Genomic DNA, 17,402 nt, shown 5'->3' on the forward strand with positions numbered 1-17,402 from the left:
AGGGGATGACCGACGTCGACCGTAGCTTAACCTAGCCTAGGCTAGGGGAGGGGATGACCGACGTCGACCGTAGCTTAACCTAGCCTAGGCTAGGGGAGGGGATGACCGACGTCGACCGTAGCTTAACCTAGCCTAGGCTAGGGGAGGGGATGACCGACGTCGACCGTAGCTTAACCTAGCCTAAAAGTATTCATTATTATCCTTTTTACACTCAAAACATCTTCTATTCACAGTTCTACCAGCACTATGTACAAAGATAATCATATATGAGCCCCAAGAACCCTCCAAATGGCTGCCGTAGGACCTCCCGTAATGTCCGGACAGTTCGCGTTTAAGGGCCCTCCGGGCCCCCCTCCCCCCCCTACATCCGGTTTTTTATTTTATTCCTGCCACCCCCTTGCATTTTCCGATTGGCCAAGGTTCTCCGTTGAGTCCTTTACGAATCTGCTCTGCACGGTTTTCCCCCCATTGAAGCTCTTGAAGATCTTTGTGATATATCCACCTGAAATGGTACGTTTTCCAGAAAATGAATCAAGCTAAGTACATTGTGCTGACATGATAAGGGGGAGACTCACGTATGGCGACTTCCTGGACAATCAGCATGTAAGTAACATGCAGTGGCATAAGCGACTAGGATACAGAAATATTGATCGAGGGTTGGACCGACGGTGCGTACCTGTGTCCAGATATAGGTTGTACTTCTCCGGGGTTGGCACACGCCGTCCACCCTGAGGCACCTCCTTCAAGCTATTGTCAAAAAACTGGACAGGGTACAGAGTCAGTAAGAAGCTGTTAGAAACTGATTTGATTGACGTACGACACCAATGGTGTAGAATCCTGCACCTGCGTACGCGGCCCAATGACGGTCAATACTATTCAGAGCGTGCAGGAAGATAACAGGAACTTACCCGTCTGCCGTTGCAGTGTAAGCCAGCTGTCCTTGTACTGAACTCTCTGTGGAGGATCCAATCCAGCTGAGTCTGTCGCGGGGCTCCGAGCCGAAATCGGCCGCTGCCACTGGTACGCAATCTGGGAATGATCCACTCGAAGAGCATCCATAGATTCCAGAACGGGGGACAAGAGTGACTGTGACGCCCATTGAGAATGAATAAACCGTCATCATAATGGTGGCTTACCGTAGTGTCTGAGTCGGTGAGTGCCGTCGTTGTCTGCTAGGGCAACAATAAAAAGTATGCTCATCATACGGTACAGTGTTGAACCTACAGGGCGTATGGTCTGCGCTACCTTGCGCCAAATTGGGCACTCAGCGTTCTCGGGAGCCTGGTCTGGACGGAGGTAGAGTCCTGGGGGCGAATCATCGTAGAGAAGCTCTTGGCGTTGTATGACATCTTCAATCCACTATGGCAGGGTTTTTGAGGGACAGCGGAGTGTATCGACGAGTTAGTAAGAGCGCGGTGTTGTTAGCTTGCAAGAAAATTCATCATATATAACTGACAACCCACCGTCTGTGCTATGCTGGGTCGCCTCTCGAATTCGCCACCGGTGCTGAGCCTAAAGAACAGAGGCTTCTCTGGCGTAGATGTTTCGTCAGACATTTGTAGCCAGCAGTGGACAAGATTAAGTATAGCAGGAAGAGGGTTGCGGATTTAAGCCAATCGCTTGCACCTTGTACGCCGGATCAGAGAACCTTTTATACCTGGGGGTTTGAGCGTTAATGACTCGGAGCTCGTACGTCAGAGCCCCGGGCGTCAGCCCTTAGACTCAACTGCACAACAATTGCGAAGGATAGTGGGACTATCGATATCAAAAGAAGAGTGAGGTCTATAGAATCTGATGGGCCTTCAAGAAGATCAGTGGAGTTGGTTGGGAGTGGGAGAATCACTAGACTTCGACACAAAACATATCTGGTTCAACAGAATCCGAATCCGTGGGACCTGTGATTCGGCAACTAGGACAGGAACTTCACATTCAGTCCGTTAGAAATAGAACCGCTGTAGGATATTCGTTTATACTATCAGCTCTCTTTGTTCAAAGTACTTCAACATGACCCTTGTAGCCTCTCACTTGAATGTAACAATCGATCCAACAGAATATTGAGTCCTTCAGTGTGGCTGAACATCATCTACAGACTAGAACGAGTCGACTACCATCCGAGTCACTGGCTCAGACATGGTTGTTGTCCGGGACGCCAGTAGCTATGGGAGGTACCTCTCACAGATGTTTTGAGGCTATACCTTACGCCAAATCATGATCAACACATTAAGTCCTAGGCTTTATTGTGAACACCCGGGACCTCAAAGGCCTAGGTCGCCCCGGCCACGCAACCCACCAGTGGCAACTTGTGGCGGCTCTTCGAGTTCCTAGTCCCGAGAGACTGGTGAACAAAGTTCTGGCACAATTTGCACTGTTGCCCCGCTGAGCCGCTTCCAGGTTAGTCACGGTAGTCACTCACATGGCTTCCTTCGCACTCTGATATCGCACTAAATCATTTTGTGCCTCCTCTTCAGAGGGCCCCTTCAATACTTAGCACTGCAGTATCAATCGTCAAGGAGCAAGCCAGTGAACACCCCGTCACGATTTTGATTCACAGTTCAAGAAGCTCCTATTCTCTAAGCTCTTTCACACCATGATGGTACTTAGATAAGGATTTAAGACGAGAATGAGTGACGTTAGGAGTGAGTTTCAAGGGACAAGGTTCATGTTACGTGCACATTTTGTTTGTTCCTCTGAGGTTAAGTACTGATGGTACGGTGCGTCATCTAGTTTCATTCTCTGCGTTCCCACCAAACCGGCGAGATCCTTGCCCGACTGCCGCCAACTTCACACACTCGGGCGTGTATAGATCGGGGAAACCATGGATGACCTGTGATGAGGTTTCGTTCATTCCCCTGAAACCCGCCACATGCACTGATTTGAAAATCTACGCCGCGGGGATGTATCCTCTGGAGAAAGGTATTACACGTTCAAACTCTGGAGGGAATCAAACACAAAATATAGACCAACTGTCGTAAGCGGTATGCGACATATCCACGACAATTGCGAGGCCTGAGGCGTACAAACATTAAAGCCTCCCAGAGAAGGAATCTGACGGTCAATGTCAATCCGTCAATCCTCGGGGCTATACAGTCCAGTGATTGAAAGCTTCACAAGAGGGACATCCCAAAAAGTCCCGATAGCAGAGCGATTCTAGCAGTACTCGACGCGTAGGCCTCACGCGTAACAACACTAGCAAAATAAGAGGTGCTTCCTCACAAAAGAGAGTACGACTGACGCTGTATTCCAGATGAAACAGATCCGGGCCAGCTTCTGCGTGTAGGCTGTTACCACAGGACATGGCCAGAGAGATATTCGTAGGCGTTAGGCCAACAATAGTGACTGTCGACACGGATCGCTCTCAGCCGCGGCGGCGCTAGAACCATAGCCTCGAAGTGATACGAAGGAACGCCTCTCTCAGCGACTTCTAAGTTGACCACTTCTAAAGGTTGCGCTGAGGCATGACCCCCGGTAAAATATTCCCGGAAGGGCTATTTGGCTCAGTTGGCTTCGTTTTTCCAACTCTCCAGAGTACGTTACTGTGCTTCGAATATATCCTGGGATCAGCCACCCATCTAACAGGGACAAAAATGATATCGAGCATACGGTCACGAACCATCCGGGATGAAACGATCTTCTGAATAAGAGGGTCGAGATCTCCAACGATAAAAGATAAGTAATTGATTGCCAAGGTGGCAGAGAATTGATGGGGCGAGACGTGTTTTCCACGCAGTCCAGCGACAAGTGCCACCATACGGCGCCCTTGTTTCATGATACTATGGTGCAAACGGCTTAGTCATCACCACTTTTGTACAGCGGCCAATTTCGTCGGCGAAAGTCGAAATCCCCATTTATTGAAAGAAAATTCCTGGCACCCCCCTTGGTTTTCGGAAAATAATAAACAAATGAATTAAATATTATTATTGGGCGGGGTGGCCAAATCCAAAAGTTCATCTTTGCCAGTTTTGAGAATTTGGATAATCCCTCTAGAGGAACTCTTCCTTACATCAAAAGGAGTGTTTCTGGAAGAGGGATAGTGAAAATTCTCAAATCTCGGCCCGCGGCACCGTCCTCAACGTTGTGTACAGAAGTGGCGGCGTCTAAGCCGTTTGCACCATAGGGCGTAGACAGCCGTCTTTCGGGTCATAAAGACTAGAACAAAGCCCGAGGTGAGTCTTTTGCGTGAGAGCCTGAGAAACGGCGTTCAAGCTCAGGCTGGAGGCCATAGGATTAGGCGTCACATCAACGTCTCTTAGTTACGTTCGGTGCACAATCTGCTTCACCTTGTAACTCGTACTTACCTTCGTCTTTGAGAGCATGTAGAGAACGTTTATTGAAGGGGTCGAAGAGGTCATATGAAGGGAACGAGTGTCGAGGAGGGAGCGGCTACTTACTAGTCTCAGACTTAGAGGCAGCGCCGTCACAGCGGCGGCGCGAGGATCACTAGTTTGCGAGCCACGTCAGCGGTATTGAGATGTGGCGCTTGATCCACGTCACACACGGCGCCACAACTTAGCTCTTCCTGGCTGCAGTCTTGGACGCTTCCTCGCCCTTTGCTCAAAGTGTGTCTCTACACGAAGTCTTAAATGACTGCCAAGTGTAGCGACAACGTTCGCGACGAGATGTTCATGTGTTGTCGATTCGCCGCCGCTCAGGTCCTTCTCACTGTACAATAAACTCGTTGTCCCTAGCCCCTAATAAGTACCTATCCCCTCTTCCTTTCCTCACCGTCTCCCTTATCGTCTTTCTCAAGTGCCGCCCCTTGTATCGCTGGCCAGAGATGGATCCAAGGAAAGCGCCAGTAACGATTGACCTCTGGAGATGTAGCAGGACTAGCACCATGCATGCACGACGGGGAAACCACTATTTAGAGCCCGTTGAAGTGGAATCCAAACCTCGGTCAATATATTATATATGGGTGTCAGTTTGGCGCTCTCTCAAGCAATACAGTGACACTTTAGCGAGCTCTATAGTGAATCCCATTCTCTGAATTACCTTCAGAGGACGCTAAAGAGATTCGGGGTTGCCACATAAAGCAAGCCCGAGGTGCTTGACAAGTCAGTCACTCCATGTAGTTTCACACGATAACTCATGGTGACGGGGCAGTCAGAGTCGATTGAGGCCTTTGCTAATGGTGCAGGCAGTACTCCCTTGAATCGACTCTCCATCACACTGTGGTACTGAAAGAACGTCCTCCGACGGCTACTGATGACCAGAAGAACGGTTTCTAGGAAGACCTCGATGATTTTTGATCTCGATAAAGACGCCGCCGACGCTTTCTCATGCTTGCGGACATTTGAGTACAGAGGCCACCACGGCACGCCGTTAGCCACATGAGCGCTCAGGTAGTTGGCTGACAACATGCCAAAGACATTGAGTACTATAACCTCCCGATGATGTATGGATAGCAAAGCAAAGAATACTGCATATCAACATGGGAGAGAGCGGGGCTCACCCGTGATACAAACAGATAGAATCGTACACTCGACACGGACTTTCAATTCCTAAGCTACCGATGTGGGTTACTTATCGGATTGCTCCCTAGACAATGCAGTCAACAAACACTTCGTCCATCAAGAGGAATACGTGATAATACTCACCGCAAGTTACGACCATCGACCTTCCTACAGATCGTTCTCACCTCCCCCTCGTCGATCTCTCGTATGACCTCCCACGGCTTCCAATTCGAAGTCCCACCCATCGGCCAACGTTCAAGCATGTATATCTGCTCGAGACTGGGAGCGAGCCCTTCAACGAGGGCTTGGGCGAGATCGCCCAGCGAAGCACGATATTCCATTCCACGGATTCGTGCTTTTCGTTCCTCCCATTGTGCAGGCATAGACGCGCCGTCCATGTCAATGTGAATGAAGAGGGTTCGCAGCTCTGTCAGGTGGGAGAGAGAGCGTCTGATGGCCTTCTGGATAGTTTGGAGAATGCATGAGCAGAGTCGTTCCGATAATGAGTATTGTGTGCTTACTATGTCCACAAGATCATGACTGGACCATCGATATCGAAAAATCTTGAGTGTGCGTAGAGCAGGAAATACGTGCGCCATGTGAAGTAAAACATCACCATCACTATTGTCTTCCTTATATACTACCTCCAAACTCTCCAGGGCGGAACAACGGCAGCGACGAAGTATATCGTGAAGCTCCGACGATGTCAAAATGGGTGATGTCCAATGCAGACTACGGACGATGGCGCCCTCGTCGACATGGAGATAATGGCGGGGCCAGTCGGTAAGGGATAGGTGATGCAGTGACTCAGGAAGACGATCGAAGATGATGTCCTTCGGGTCAGGAAAGGAGATCTTTAAGCTCCGAAGTGAATCGAGGGCAGGGTAGGAGTTGGTAGCCGAAGGCAGCAGGAGAGTAATCCGCGACAGGTATGCGCATTGCGGGACAAGGATGGTAAATATTTGAAGGGAAGGGATATTGAAGAAAAGCGGGGCAAAGTCCACGTTGGCTGTCGAGTGCGCCGGGGGACTTTGACCAATAAGCGAAAGTTCGGAGAGACAAGGCCAAGAAGATGTAAGCAGCTCCTGGTAACGCATAGATTCTAAAGGAACTTTCAACATCTGCAGTGTGGGTCGCATGCGTGGAATGATTGACATAAAGAATTCCCTTTCAGTGAGGAGGTGATTGTCGTCGACATCCGACCAGATATGACGGACCCACGTAAATTCCTTCATATGAGACGGAATGACAGGCGACTCTTCGAGAGATTGCCAGTAGGTCCTCGGCCAACGACAGTGACCAGAAACATGTATTGCAGTCAGTTGTGGAGCGAGAAGCATGGCCTCGACGAAGTAGGATGGAAGTCCGTTCATGAGATTGACGAAGCGCACCACTTCCAAAGCGGTGAGTTGAGGCATAACTTTCAATAGAAATTCCTCGGAGGGATATTTTCCATAGAAGTCGCGTTCCTGAAAATGTCCGGTAAAGACGATTGAACTGTACCGCTAGCGTGAGATCGGCCGTTGCCCAGAAAGAGCGGTACGAGTCTTACCGAACATACGACCACAACGTCTCGGGTATGAAAGAATTGTTTGGATGGTTCAGGGGAGCTCGACAACAAGAAAATAGGATCGGCAAAGCCAGCTGTCGATAGCGTCGGGCAACCGTCGAAAACTGTGACAACGAGCTAGGAGCTGTACTCCATCCGACAGTAGGATTTACGACTCGCAGCTCGGTCATCACGAGCTGTATACAGTCGTCGTTCAAGCAAGATAAACTGAACATAAAGATCAGTAGCGGTCCCTGGGTCAAATCAAGGAAACACTGACGAAATGTCTTGAATATCGCGCATCATTTGGCGGGATGTCGTATCCTAGGGACGTCATTAACATGTTTGTATTTGCTTCTCTACGTAGATAGCGCATACCTGGGTCAATGAGATTGAACAAACAGCACGATCACCACTGATGCGTTGAGCGAGACAGGGTGAAGGAGATGGCGAAAGAGCAGGGGGCATCTGGTCAAGTCAGCGCCCTGATCTTGATTACAATCTGATTTGGTGCCACACGACTCCTTCTCGAGATCCTCCCTCACTGCGTATTCTTTGCAACCAAAAGGGAAAGTCGTCTCCAACATGTGCACCTCCAAGTGCACCCGGAGCCTCGGATCCAGAAATCGAATCGAAGACATCGTAGGACTAGCATCATGTCGCGTCCTTTCACTCCACGAGCTTGAGAGATCGTCTTTTATCGAGATCAAAAATCACCGAGGCCTTCCCAGAAACTGTTCTTCTGGCCATCGGTAGCCGTCGGAGGACATTCTTTCAGTGACACAGTGTGATCGATTTAAGGGAGTGCCTGCACCAACAGAAAAGGCCCCAATCGACCCTGACTGCCCGGTCACCATGAGTTATCGTGTAAAAGCACATGGACGCCACCACGGCACGCATGAGCGCTCAGGTAGTTGTCTGATGGAATGCCTGAGACATTGATTACTATGACCTCTCGGTGATATATAGATAGCAAAGCAAAAAAAAAAAAACAGTGCACATCAACATGGAGAAGAGCGAGGCCCGCCAGTGATACAATCAAGTCAATCATACACTCGACATCGACTTCCAATGCCTTACCTTACCTTACCTTACCTTATCGGATTGCTCCCTAGACAAGGCAGTCAACAAACATTTCGTCTATCAAGATGCAAACATACGAAAACTCACGGCAAATCTTGACCATCGACCTTCCTGCACATCGTTCTCACCTCCGCCTCGCCGGTCTCTCGTATGATCTCCCACGGAGTCCAATTCGAAGTTCCACGCACCGGCCAACGTTCAAGCATGTATATACGCTCGAGACTGGAAGTGAGCCCTTCGACGAGGGTTTGGACAAGGTCGTCCAGTGAAGCACGAAACCATAGTCCCCGGATTTGCGCTTCGTGTGTCGCCCATGATGGAGGCATTGACGCGCCATCCATGTCGATGTGGATGAAGAGAGTTCGCAGTTCCGTCAGGTGGGAGAGAGAGCGTCTGATGGCCTTCTAGATAGATTGAAGGATGCGTGAGCGGAATCGTTCCGAAAATGAATATTTGGAGCTTACTACGTCCACAAGATCGTGACTGGAAGATCGATAGCGGAAAATCTTGAGTGTGCGTAGAGCAGGAAATACGTGGGAAATGTGAAAACATCGCCATCACTGTGACTATTGTCTTCCTTATATACCACCTCCAAACTCTCCAGGGCAGGACAACGGCAGCGACGAAGTATATCGTGGAGCTCTGACGACGTCAAAATGGGTGATGTCCACCCCAAACTACGGACAATGGCGCACTCGTCGACATGGAGATAATGTCGGGGCCAGTCGGTAAGGGACAGGTGATGCAGTGACTCAGGAAGACGATCAAAGATGATGTCCTTCGGGTCGGGAAAGGAGATGGTCAGGCTCCGAAGTGAATCGAGGGCAGGGTAGGAGTTGGAAGCCGAAGGCAGCAGAAGAGGAATCCGCAACAAGTACTCGGATTGTGGGAGAAGGATGGTAAAGTTACGGAGAGAAGGGATATTGAAGAAAAGCGGGGAAAAGTCCACGTTCGCTGTTAACTTCGCCGGAGGATTTTGACCAGTAATCAAAAGTTCGAAAAGATGAGGCCAAGGAGATGTAAGCAGCTCCTGGTAACACATAGATTCTATAGGAACTTTTAGCATCTGCAGCGTGGGTCGCATGCGTGGAATGAACGACAGGAAGAACGCCCTTTCAGCGCGGAGGTGATTGTCGTCGACATTCGACCAGAGGCGACGGACCCACGTAAACTCCTTCATATGAGATGGAATGACTGGCGACTCTTTGAGAAGCCTCCCGTAGCTCCTCGGCCAATAACAATGGTCAGGCACATGGATTGCAGTCAGTTGTGGGGCAATAGCCATGGCCACAACGAAGTAGGATGGAACTCCGGTCATAAGACTGTCGAAGCGCACCACTTTCAAAACGGTGAGATGAGGCATAACTTTCAGAAGATATTCTTCGGCAGGGTATTGCCCAAAGAAGTCGTGCTCCAGAAAGGTTCCGGTAAAGACGATTGAACTATACCTCTAGCATGAGATCGGTTACTGGCCAGGTAGAGCGGAATGAGTCTTACCGGACATATGACCACAGCGTCTCGGGGATGAATGAATTCTTTGGATGGTTCAGGGGAGCGTGGCAATGAGAAAATATGATAGGCAAGGCCAACTGTCGATAGCGTCGGGCAATAGCGGAAAATTGTTGCAGCGAGCTACTAGGAGCTGCGACTCGTAGTTCGGTCATCACGAGCTGTATACAGTCGTCGTTCAAGCAGGATAAACTGTGTGGAAAGATGAGTACGCGGTCTCTGGGTCAAATCAATGAAACACCGACGAAATGTCATGAATATCGCGCATAATTTGGGATGTCGTATCCTAGGTACGTCATTGACATATTTACTAATGTTTGCTTCTCTACGTAGATAGCACATACCTGGGTCAATGACTGAACAAACAGCACGATCGCCACTATAATGCGTCGAGCAGGGTGAAGGGGATGGCAAAAGAGCACAGAGAGCGTCTGGGCACGTCAGCGCGCTTGATTTCGATCTGATTTGGTGCCACACGACTCCTTCTCGAGATCCTCCCTCACCGTATTCTTCGCAACCAAAAGGGAAAGTCGTCTCCCACATCTACACCTCCAAGCGCACCCGGAGCCTCGGATTCAGAAATCGAATCAAAGACATCGTTCTTGCTTCACCTTTTCGAGCTCACAATCACAGATTCGCACAAAGACCGGAAAGACGACAAAACGAAACGAAACGAAAGGCTCAGAGAGCCTCCCACCAGGACCGATAGATAGATAGAATAGACAGAGGCAGAGGCAGAAAAGCAATGACGAAGCTCGGAAACGTGTATGTATGTACAGACAATGCGATGGTTCGGTATAGCGATAGAGACGTAGATTAGAGATGTACAGAGTCCACGAGACGATAGACGGGATGAGAAAGGGCTTTCTCCCTCTGGAGCACAACGGACATCGAGAAATGCAGACAGATCAGATCATAGACCGCTAGATCCCCTTCAACAAGCCAACGAAACGACAAAACAAACCGACAGAACTACCACCGACGAGCCACCATCCTCCCAAAGACGCAAAAGGCTCACAAAGGGACAAAGGAAACACACCTCCAGCAGCAGAACTCGCCCGCATACGCCATCCACATAAAAGCCCATCCTCACTGGATCTTGTGCCCACCAGCCCTCACGGTCGAACTCGTCCTCTGCAACGGCTTGGGACCCGCGCTGATCCCCATCTGCTTCCTCTTCGCTTCCCTCTCCTCCTGCGACAGCGACTCCGGACGCGTCTCCTCCACCTCGAGCCCAAAAATTTCCGCATCCGAGATCTCGTCTCTCTGCGATGCCTCGAACCTGTCACTACGCCCGAGGCGTCGTGGGCTCGAGGAGACGGCGCCGGCGGGGAGACAGGGCGTGAACTGGTAGAGTGCTCGTCGCAGTCGGATCCTCTCCGCGGGGCTGGGGCACTCGTTGTTCTCGACGGGAGGGTAACATACCCATCGAGGTGGCTCGCCGTTAAAGTAGGTGTTGGATGCGTACCAAGCCTCGTACGCGTCAACCTCCGCGACCGTTTGAGGGTCCCACCATCCCCTCGCGATCATCTCCTCCTTGTTCAACCACCCCATCGTGCACAACCGCCACAGATCCCTCGGCGTCCCCAACTCCGCTCCCCGAGTCCTCTCGTCGGCGCCATCCTCGCCCTCCACATCCTCCTCCTCTTCCTCACCATCACCGACCTCCCGTTCGTTCTCCTTCTTAGTTTGTTTGCGCCGACCCTTTCCCTTCTTCTCCCACTTCTCCAACCTCTGGAACTTGCTCGGATTGCGAAGATGGTGATCATGCACCATCAACGCGTGCATCGCGTTCCACCCATCCCTCGCCTTCAATTTGTTCGGGTGAGGCTCGAACAGGAAGTCGCGGACCTTGATACCTTCGCGTTCTGTGAGTTCGTCAGGTGTGAGCGGAACGTAGTCGGGTTGGGGTACCGATTCGGGATGGTCGATGATTTCGGTGCCGGTGGGTGAGGGTGGGCAAGATTCGGATGGAAGGTCGGGATGGTTGATGATGGGAGTTGGAGGGTAGGAATTGGAGGGCGAGTCGGTCGGGCTTGGGATGGGGAGGTAGTCGGGAGGGTCGGATGGGGAGCCGTAGAAGGATGGGAATGGTTTCAATGCGGCTTGGAGAGCGGGCGGCACGTGGAGTGACGCGTGTGAGAGTGAGGACGTGGACTGCATTGTGCACTCGAAAATGCGGGGGGATGGAGGGACAGAAGAGAGGATAGATGATGACGGAGCGGAAGCAAGGTGGAGAGCGGAGGAAACGGGGGCTCGTACGAGAGGTGACGCTGTATTTATATGATCGGCAGTCGGCTGCCGGGTTAATGCGAGCGGTGACACGGGCACCATTGTTCTCGAGCCTCTGGCGGGGGCCTTTTCGGACAATGGTTGCTTGGGTCGCCGTGTCCGTTTCGAAGCGGTTGGCACAGGCACAGACGATCGCGACTGCGTGCCAGATGGCCCCGACACCTTCGACGATCGCTTGTTCTTTGTTCTCCTTGACCGTGGCGGCGGTATAGGAGATGAGGTTGATGCGAGACTCGATGCTGGTGTCGTTTCGGGCATGGTCCGTCTTGGAGCCTTTCGTCCGCGAGTGGAGGTGGTTGGTGTGGTGTCGGAGTCCGTGCGCTTACGTTTGCTGCGCGTGTTCGACGATGGCGGACCTTGCGAGAGGAAGATGGCGATGTCGATATCGGATGTGGATGCGAAAAGCGTTCTGGCTCGGCTACGTGTGAAAGGGCGAGTGGACATGTTGCGGTTTGAAGCTGGAAGGTGTGCGAGCGGTAATAGGCTCTGTGCAGGTGATAGTACAAGGGAAGTGGAACGCCCGACTCTATCTTGATACAGTGTCCTTTTATACACAGGACAATATGCAAAAGGGGAATAATGATAAGAATGGAGATGCTCGAACGGGCTTTTGTTCGCCTGTTTGGACAGTGTTGCACAGAGTGATGGAAGGTGATGAAGGAGGCGCTGTGCGCTTCGTGTGACCACAATTCAAAAAGGGAATGCTTGTCTCGGAGCTTCCCACGGTCAAAGCGCCTATGCTCCGAGGCTCCTGTCCGATCTCAATGCGATGCATCCCGATCTCGTTCCTTGAAGCGAGCAAAATAGTATCAAAATAGTATGGTACGATGTCAAAATATTCGAAGAATTTGAGTGTACTATTCTCCTGTAATATTGTAACAACGACGAGCTGGGAACACGAGGTGGCAGCAATTTTGCAGGGCGGTCGGAGCGCGCGATGACGACTTCGGTGGAGATTTCCCGATATGGTCTCGTTTGTTGACTCGCGACGCGTCGGGCTGCAGTTGCCGCAGTTGCCGACGACGCGTCGCGCGTTTTGGCCTCGTGACTCGCGTTTCGGAGTTGACTCGGGTGAGTATTCGCCACCGCCACCCACATCACAATGGAGTGGTCCCTGCGCAGGTGGAGGCGATGGTTTCGTTGGATCGGTGTTTCAGGATTGTGCGGGAATGATGCTGTTTCAGTCCATGACGCCTGACGGTCGCATTTGGCCAGCTGAAGGCACGGAGGGCGAACAGCAGGACAGGCAGACATTCAGTGCTGACCCACAAGAGTCAGGTATTGTCAACGGCAGTGCGAAGGAATGACAGCATGAAGCCAAGTAGTACTGTACTCGGGAGCAACGCGAGGTAGAAGTCGATAAAGCCCAAGCACGAAGAAGAAGAATATTACCAGGAAAAGCCTAGACACAACGATGTCGATCGCAGGGAAAGCGCCGACACCAAAATGAGCAATAAATCAAACCCAGTGCCCAAGCGGCCAATCCAGTCGACCCATCTACAAATTAATGATACAACAGAGAAAGCATACACGACGTGCCTGCCATAATCATACAACACTAACCTTCACCACAAACCCATCCGACCACGTCTAACTTAGAATCGCTCCGGCACTCTCGCACCTGTCAACAAGCCCCCGTCGTCCTCCAGCTCTTCCAGTCCAAGTCCATCCATCATTCGCCCCCGCTCACCCACCGCCAATGGCACCCCTAAATCCGAAATCGACGCCACACTGGTACGCTCAGTCTCAGTCCCACTCCTGCGCCGCCCCTGACCTCCATCTCCATTCACACTCGCACTGGCGGTGACGCTCCCATCACTGACCAGTCCTCTCTCCCAAACCGGGTTGACCTCGACCGGTAGCCCCGCCTCCCTCCACGCCTTATACCCACCCACGACATCAGTCGCATTCAACAATCCCAGATCCTGCAAAGCAGCCGCCGCCAACGAACTCGTATATCCCTCCTGACACATCACCTGCACCCTCAAATCATACCTATCCGCAATATCCAACCGTCCCTCCTTGCACCTCGGATCGAACCTCCACTCCAACACGTTCCGTTCTATGATGATACTTCCCCGAATCTGACCATGTTGCAGACGTTGCGCTTCCGGTCGTATGTCCACGAGGAGAACAGGCATGGGGATGGATGTATCGTGGAGTTCGGCGTAGGCCTGCTCGGGCGTTATACGCTGCAGTCTCGCTCGGGCTTGTTCGAGGACTTGGGCGATAGAGCGGGAGTTTGGTTGAGGGATGAGGGGATCATTCAGTGTCTGTGCACTCTTCGACAGGACGTCCCATAATGCGGATTCGTCGTACGCCGTCCAGCCTATATCATGTATACCAGCGATCCATCGTGTTTTCTCGTCGAGCAGGGGATGTACGCGGCCTATGAACTTGGAGGATGCGAGGTGTGCGGCGCGTTGGACCTGGACAGGTTCGGAACCGCAAATGATAAGGGATGTTCGGCCAACTCCAGTCGTGGCGATCGCGAAGAGGTAGTCCTTCAGCATGAGGATGCGCTGTAGATGATTGGCCACAATCTGCAGAAACTCGGCGTCGTCCTTTTTGGAGAGCGTCAAAGTCGCAGCGATCCGCACGCCATCCACCGTCTTTGATTTCCGAATCCCACGAACTGCGAGTTTCTCGGCGACTTGGTCACGGATGTCGTCGAGCGTTCGGGGAGCGGGGGAGTAGTCGTCCGAGGCGCTGGAAAAAGCGGGCGTGGTGAGCGTCTCGCTTTCTCCGCCTTTATTCTGAGCGTTGACGTCGAGTTTGCTGAAGAGGGGGTTTAGGGAGACGGAAGGGTGTTTGAGGTCGAGAGGGGAGAAACTGTCGGAGGTACGGGATGAGGTGTTGGTATGTGAAGAGTGTCTGGATTTCGAGTTCAATGTAGTCGGAGTTTTGGATCGGGTTTTCAGTTTGGACTTGGATGTGTGAGAGTAGAGATGGCTCAGTTCGGAGGGGTCGGAATCACGGATGGGGGGTATGGAACTGTAGATGGAGGGTGCTGGAAAATGCGCCATGAAGTCGAAGAATTATACTGTCTCTAGTACAGGGGCCGGGTGACTGTGTGAGATCAAACCGGAGCCGATGATGAATGGTAGAAGGTAGATAGTCAAGAACAGGACCCTGTGGCAGAACAGTTTGAGAACAGTGGTTCAGAGGCGGCGAGGCCTAGCTCGGGTTGAGAGCTTATCAAATGCGTCTACGATGAAACGGAGAGACGTTGAAGAGGTATCTCATTAGCGTATCATTCTCGTACGCACCTAGAAATACACTTTATGGAGTCAGGCAAGCTACAGACAGGACGAAGGTGTGATTGTGGTGGCGAACAGACAAGGTTCAAGTTGCTAGTAAATGTGCGTCGGAAGCAATCGCAGAAGTCCCCCCACAGATCGCCCGGGCCGGCGATCGACGTTCAGCCGCCACTGTGGCACCTTGACTTATGCCTTCTGATTTCACTGAACAAATATAGGACAGATCATTCTTGTGATCATACACGGGGTGATTTTTGACACCAGGTCGGCCCTGGGACAGCAAGGGGGTAAAGGAGACTTGCGACTATATTTCTATGGAACAGGGTTCCTACTAGGGTGCTGGTACATACATAGGTATGTCGATAATAGGCTGTTGTAATGATATGATGAAGGGCATGTTATGTCTGCCATTCTTCACCTGTGAAGCGTCCCAAATTATGAATCGAAGATAGCGTAATATGGTTGGGATTGGAAGTGAGACATTGCGGGCAAGCATCAACGAAATGATCCTATCAGGCCGCACCGACTCGGAACCTCTACCAGATTTTGCGTATTATACCCATTCTGGAGAGTCGAGGTACTCCTTCGAGCAACCATCATATAAGGGTATCACGATGCAGTATAGCCAGGCAATGCAACCAGTCTATGTGATACGACCAAACTGACAGCAAAGGCTAAAGATTGGGTAAGTCTAGCGGTCGTGAGTTCACGCCGCGCCGGCATGGTAGGCTGCCTATAATTGTTCTGCTTGGGTGAACACACACTCCACCAGATTAGCATAGCTTCCAAACATGTACTTGATGACTCAACGGGTGGCGGCGGGTAGCATGGGGATGTGTGAAGCAGATAAACGATATCATCGAAGAACTGGAGGTACCAGGTGCAGCACTGGGGCGTCTACATATGATGTGTCGACATGCACTCGACGCGTTCCCGCCACACAGCACGTACAAGGATGTCACATGAGACTTTACGGCCAGTTGGTACCCATCTATCTCAACGCCTGAACGAGGATAAATAGGCGAAGCGATTGACGTAGTTGCATCATATAAATACGCACACTCGAACATCCACCCATTTCAAGTCTCCGCCTGCGCAGGTTCCACCATGAAGTCCTCCGAGATTTGTGAGTAGAACTCAATGTCTGCATCAGACTAATCACTGAGTACGGTCAACAAATGACGACAGCGGCCTCAGTGACTTTGAACGGTGCCTATCAGCACAAAATTTCAGGAGAAGTCCACTTAACACAATCGAACTGGGCATCAGCCACCGATGCCTACCTCACGTCATTGAAGATTTTCTCTGACCTCGGTATCACGTCCGAGGCAGCAGATTGCCTCCGAAGCCTCGGTAATATCCAGTTCAGCACGTCAAACCTACCATCAGCGAAACTATACCTCGATAGCGCACTGCACCTCTTCACTGAAGCAGGTGATGCACGCGGTCGAGCAGACTGCCTGAAGCGCCTGGGAAACGTCGCCTTCTGTGGTGGCGAGCTCGACACCGCCATCCAACATTTCATCATCGCACAGCCCCTCTATGCAGAGCTAGGAGCAGCAGAACGCGAGGCAGCGTGCTGGAGGAGCTTGGGGGACGTAGCGCTCCTTCGTAATGATCCTGATCAAGCGGAGGCGCTCTTCAATCAGGCAAAACCTCTGTTCGGGAAGGCGGGTAGCAGGGTAGGGGAAGCAAGCTGCATCAGCGGAGAAGGAGAGGTGGCTCTGCTCCGTAACGATCCAGAACTCGCAACCACCAGATTCCTACAGGCCTTGCGAGTGTACGAACAATTCGATGCACACTGGGCCATGGCGTTCGCTACACGTCAATTGGGCTGGGCGGCTATGCATCAAGCCTCCCCGGGACAAGAGTCTGACAAGCTTGTTGCTGCCGCGGAGAAGTTCAGAAAGGCACACAAGTTCGCATTGGCATGCCACAATACTCTGGAGCAGGCACACTGTATCCGCGACCTCGGCAAGGTGGCAGCAACCATGCATGACTGGAAAGAGGCTCAGGATAGATGGATGGAAGCGTCTGGCCTGTACGCTGAGTGTGCTGTAGAGAAAGATAGGCTAGCCGTTGTTACCTTGATAAACCAGATACCGAGGAGCACAGGTCTGCCAGTGTCTGCGCCTGCTGACACCTCATAGTCACATATCTGACACTAAAGTGCTAGATTGATACTCGTAGTACCGTTTCCATAAGCACCACTCACATTCCACCTTGAAACATATCTGAAATTCCCCGATAGCACTTTGC

General features: G+C 51.5%; 4 protein-coding genes across 4 annotated transcripts in view; all 4 read right to left on the reverse strand.

Moving 5' to 3' along the window:
• STEHIDRAFT_112337 (uncharacterized protein) overlaps positions 1 to 1,556 on the reverse strand; it is a gene marked incomplete at both ends in the record, with an annotated part of 4,547 nt that extends 2,991 nt beyond the window's left edge. The window contains 8 exons of the mRNA XM_007305892.1: positions 441 to 502; positions 576 to 588; positions 677 to 761; positions 818 to 843; positions 909 to 1,086; positions 1,137 to 1,172; positions 1,225 to 1,359; positions 1,464 to 1,556. Of these exons, the coding sequence (XP_007305954.1) occupies positions 441 to 502; positions 576 to 588; positions 677 to 761; positions 818 to 843; positions 909 to 1,086; positions 1,137 to 1,172; positions 1,225 to 1,359; positions 1,464 to 1,556 (628 nt within the window). The remainder of the gene's footprint in view (positions 1 to 440; positions 503 to 575; positions 589 to 676; positions 762 to 817; positions 844 to 908; positions 1,087 to 1,136; positions 1,173 to 1,224; positions 1,360 to 1,463) is intronic.
• Positions 1,557 to 5,516: 3,960 nt separating this feature from the next.
• Positions 5,517 to 6,948, reverse strand: STEHIDRAFT_169678 (uncharacterized protein; the record flags this gene model as incomplete). The annotated part of the gene is made up of 4 exons (XM_007305893.1): positions 6,668 to 6,948; positions 5,972 to 6,571; positions 5,595 to 5,911; positions 5,517 to 5,535 (listed from the first exon to the last, which is right to left on the reverse strand). The coding sequence occupies exons 1-4, from the start codon at positions 6,866 to 6,868 to the stop codon at positions 5,517 to 5,519; spliced, it is 1,137 nt and encodes a 378-aa protein (XP_007305955.1). The 5' UTR covers positions 6,869 to 6,948.
• Positions 6,949 to 10,287: 3,339 nt separating this feature from the next.
• STEHIDRAFT_169679 (uncharacterized protein) lies at positions 10,288 to 12,327 on the reverse strand (the record flags this gene model as incomplete). Its single annotated transcript, XM_007305894.1, has 1 exon — positions 10,288 to 12,327. One exon carries the CDS (start codon positions 12,325 to 12,327, stop codon positions 10,681 to 10,683), a length of 1,647 nt encoding a protein of 548 aa, XP_007305956.1. The 3' UTR covers positions 10,288 to 10,680.
• Positions 12,328 to 13,700: 1,373 nt separating this feature from the next.
• STEHIDRAFT_39828 (Rhodanese-like protein) lies at positions 13,701 to 14,486 on the reverse strand (the record flags this gene model as incomplete). The annotated part of the gene is made up of 1 exon (XM_007305665.1): positions 13,701 to 14,486. A coding segment is annotated over one exon (786 nt), but the record flags the coding sequence as incomplete, so codon positions are not given.
• Between the last annotated feature and the right edge of the window lie 2,916 nt (positions 14,487 to 17,402).

Source organism: Stereum hirsutum (assembly GCF_000264905.1).
Source record: "Stereum hirsutum FP-91666 SS1 unplaced genomic scaffold STEHIscaffold_10, whole genome shotgun sequence".
Taxonomy (NCBI): Eukaryota; Fungi; Basidiomycota; class Agaricomycetes; order Russulales; family Stereaceae; genus Stereum; species Stereum hirsutum.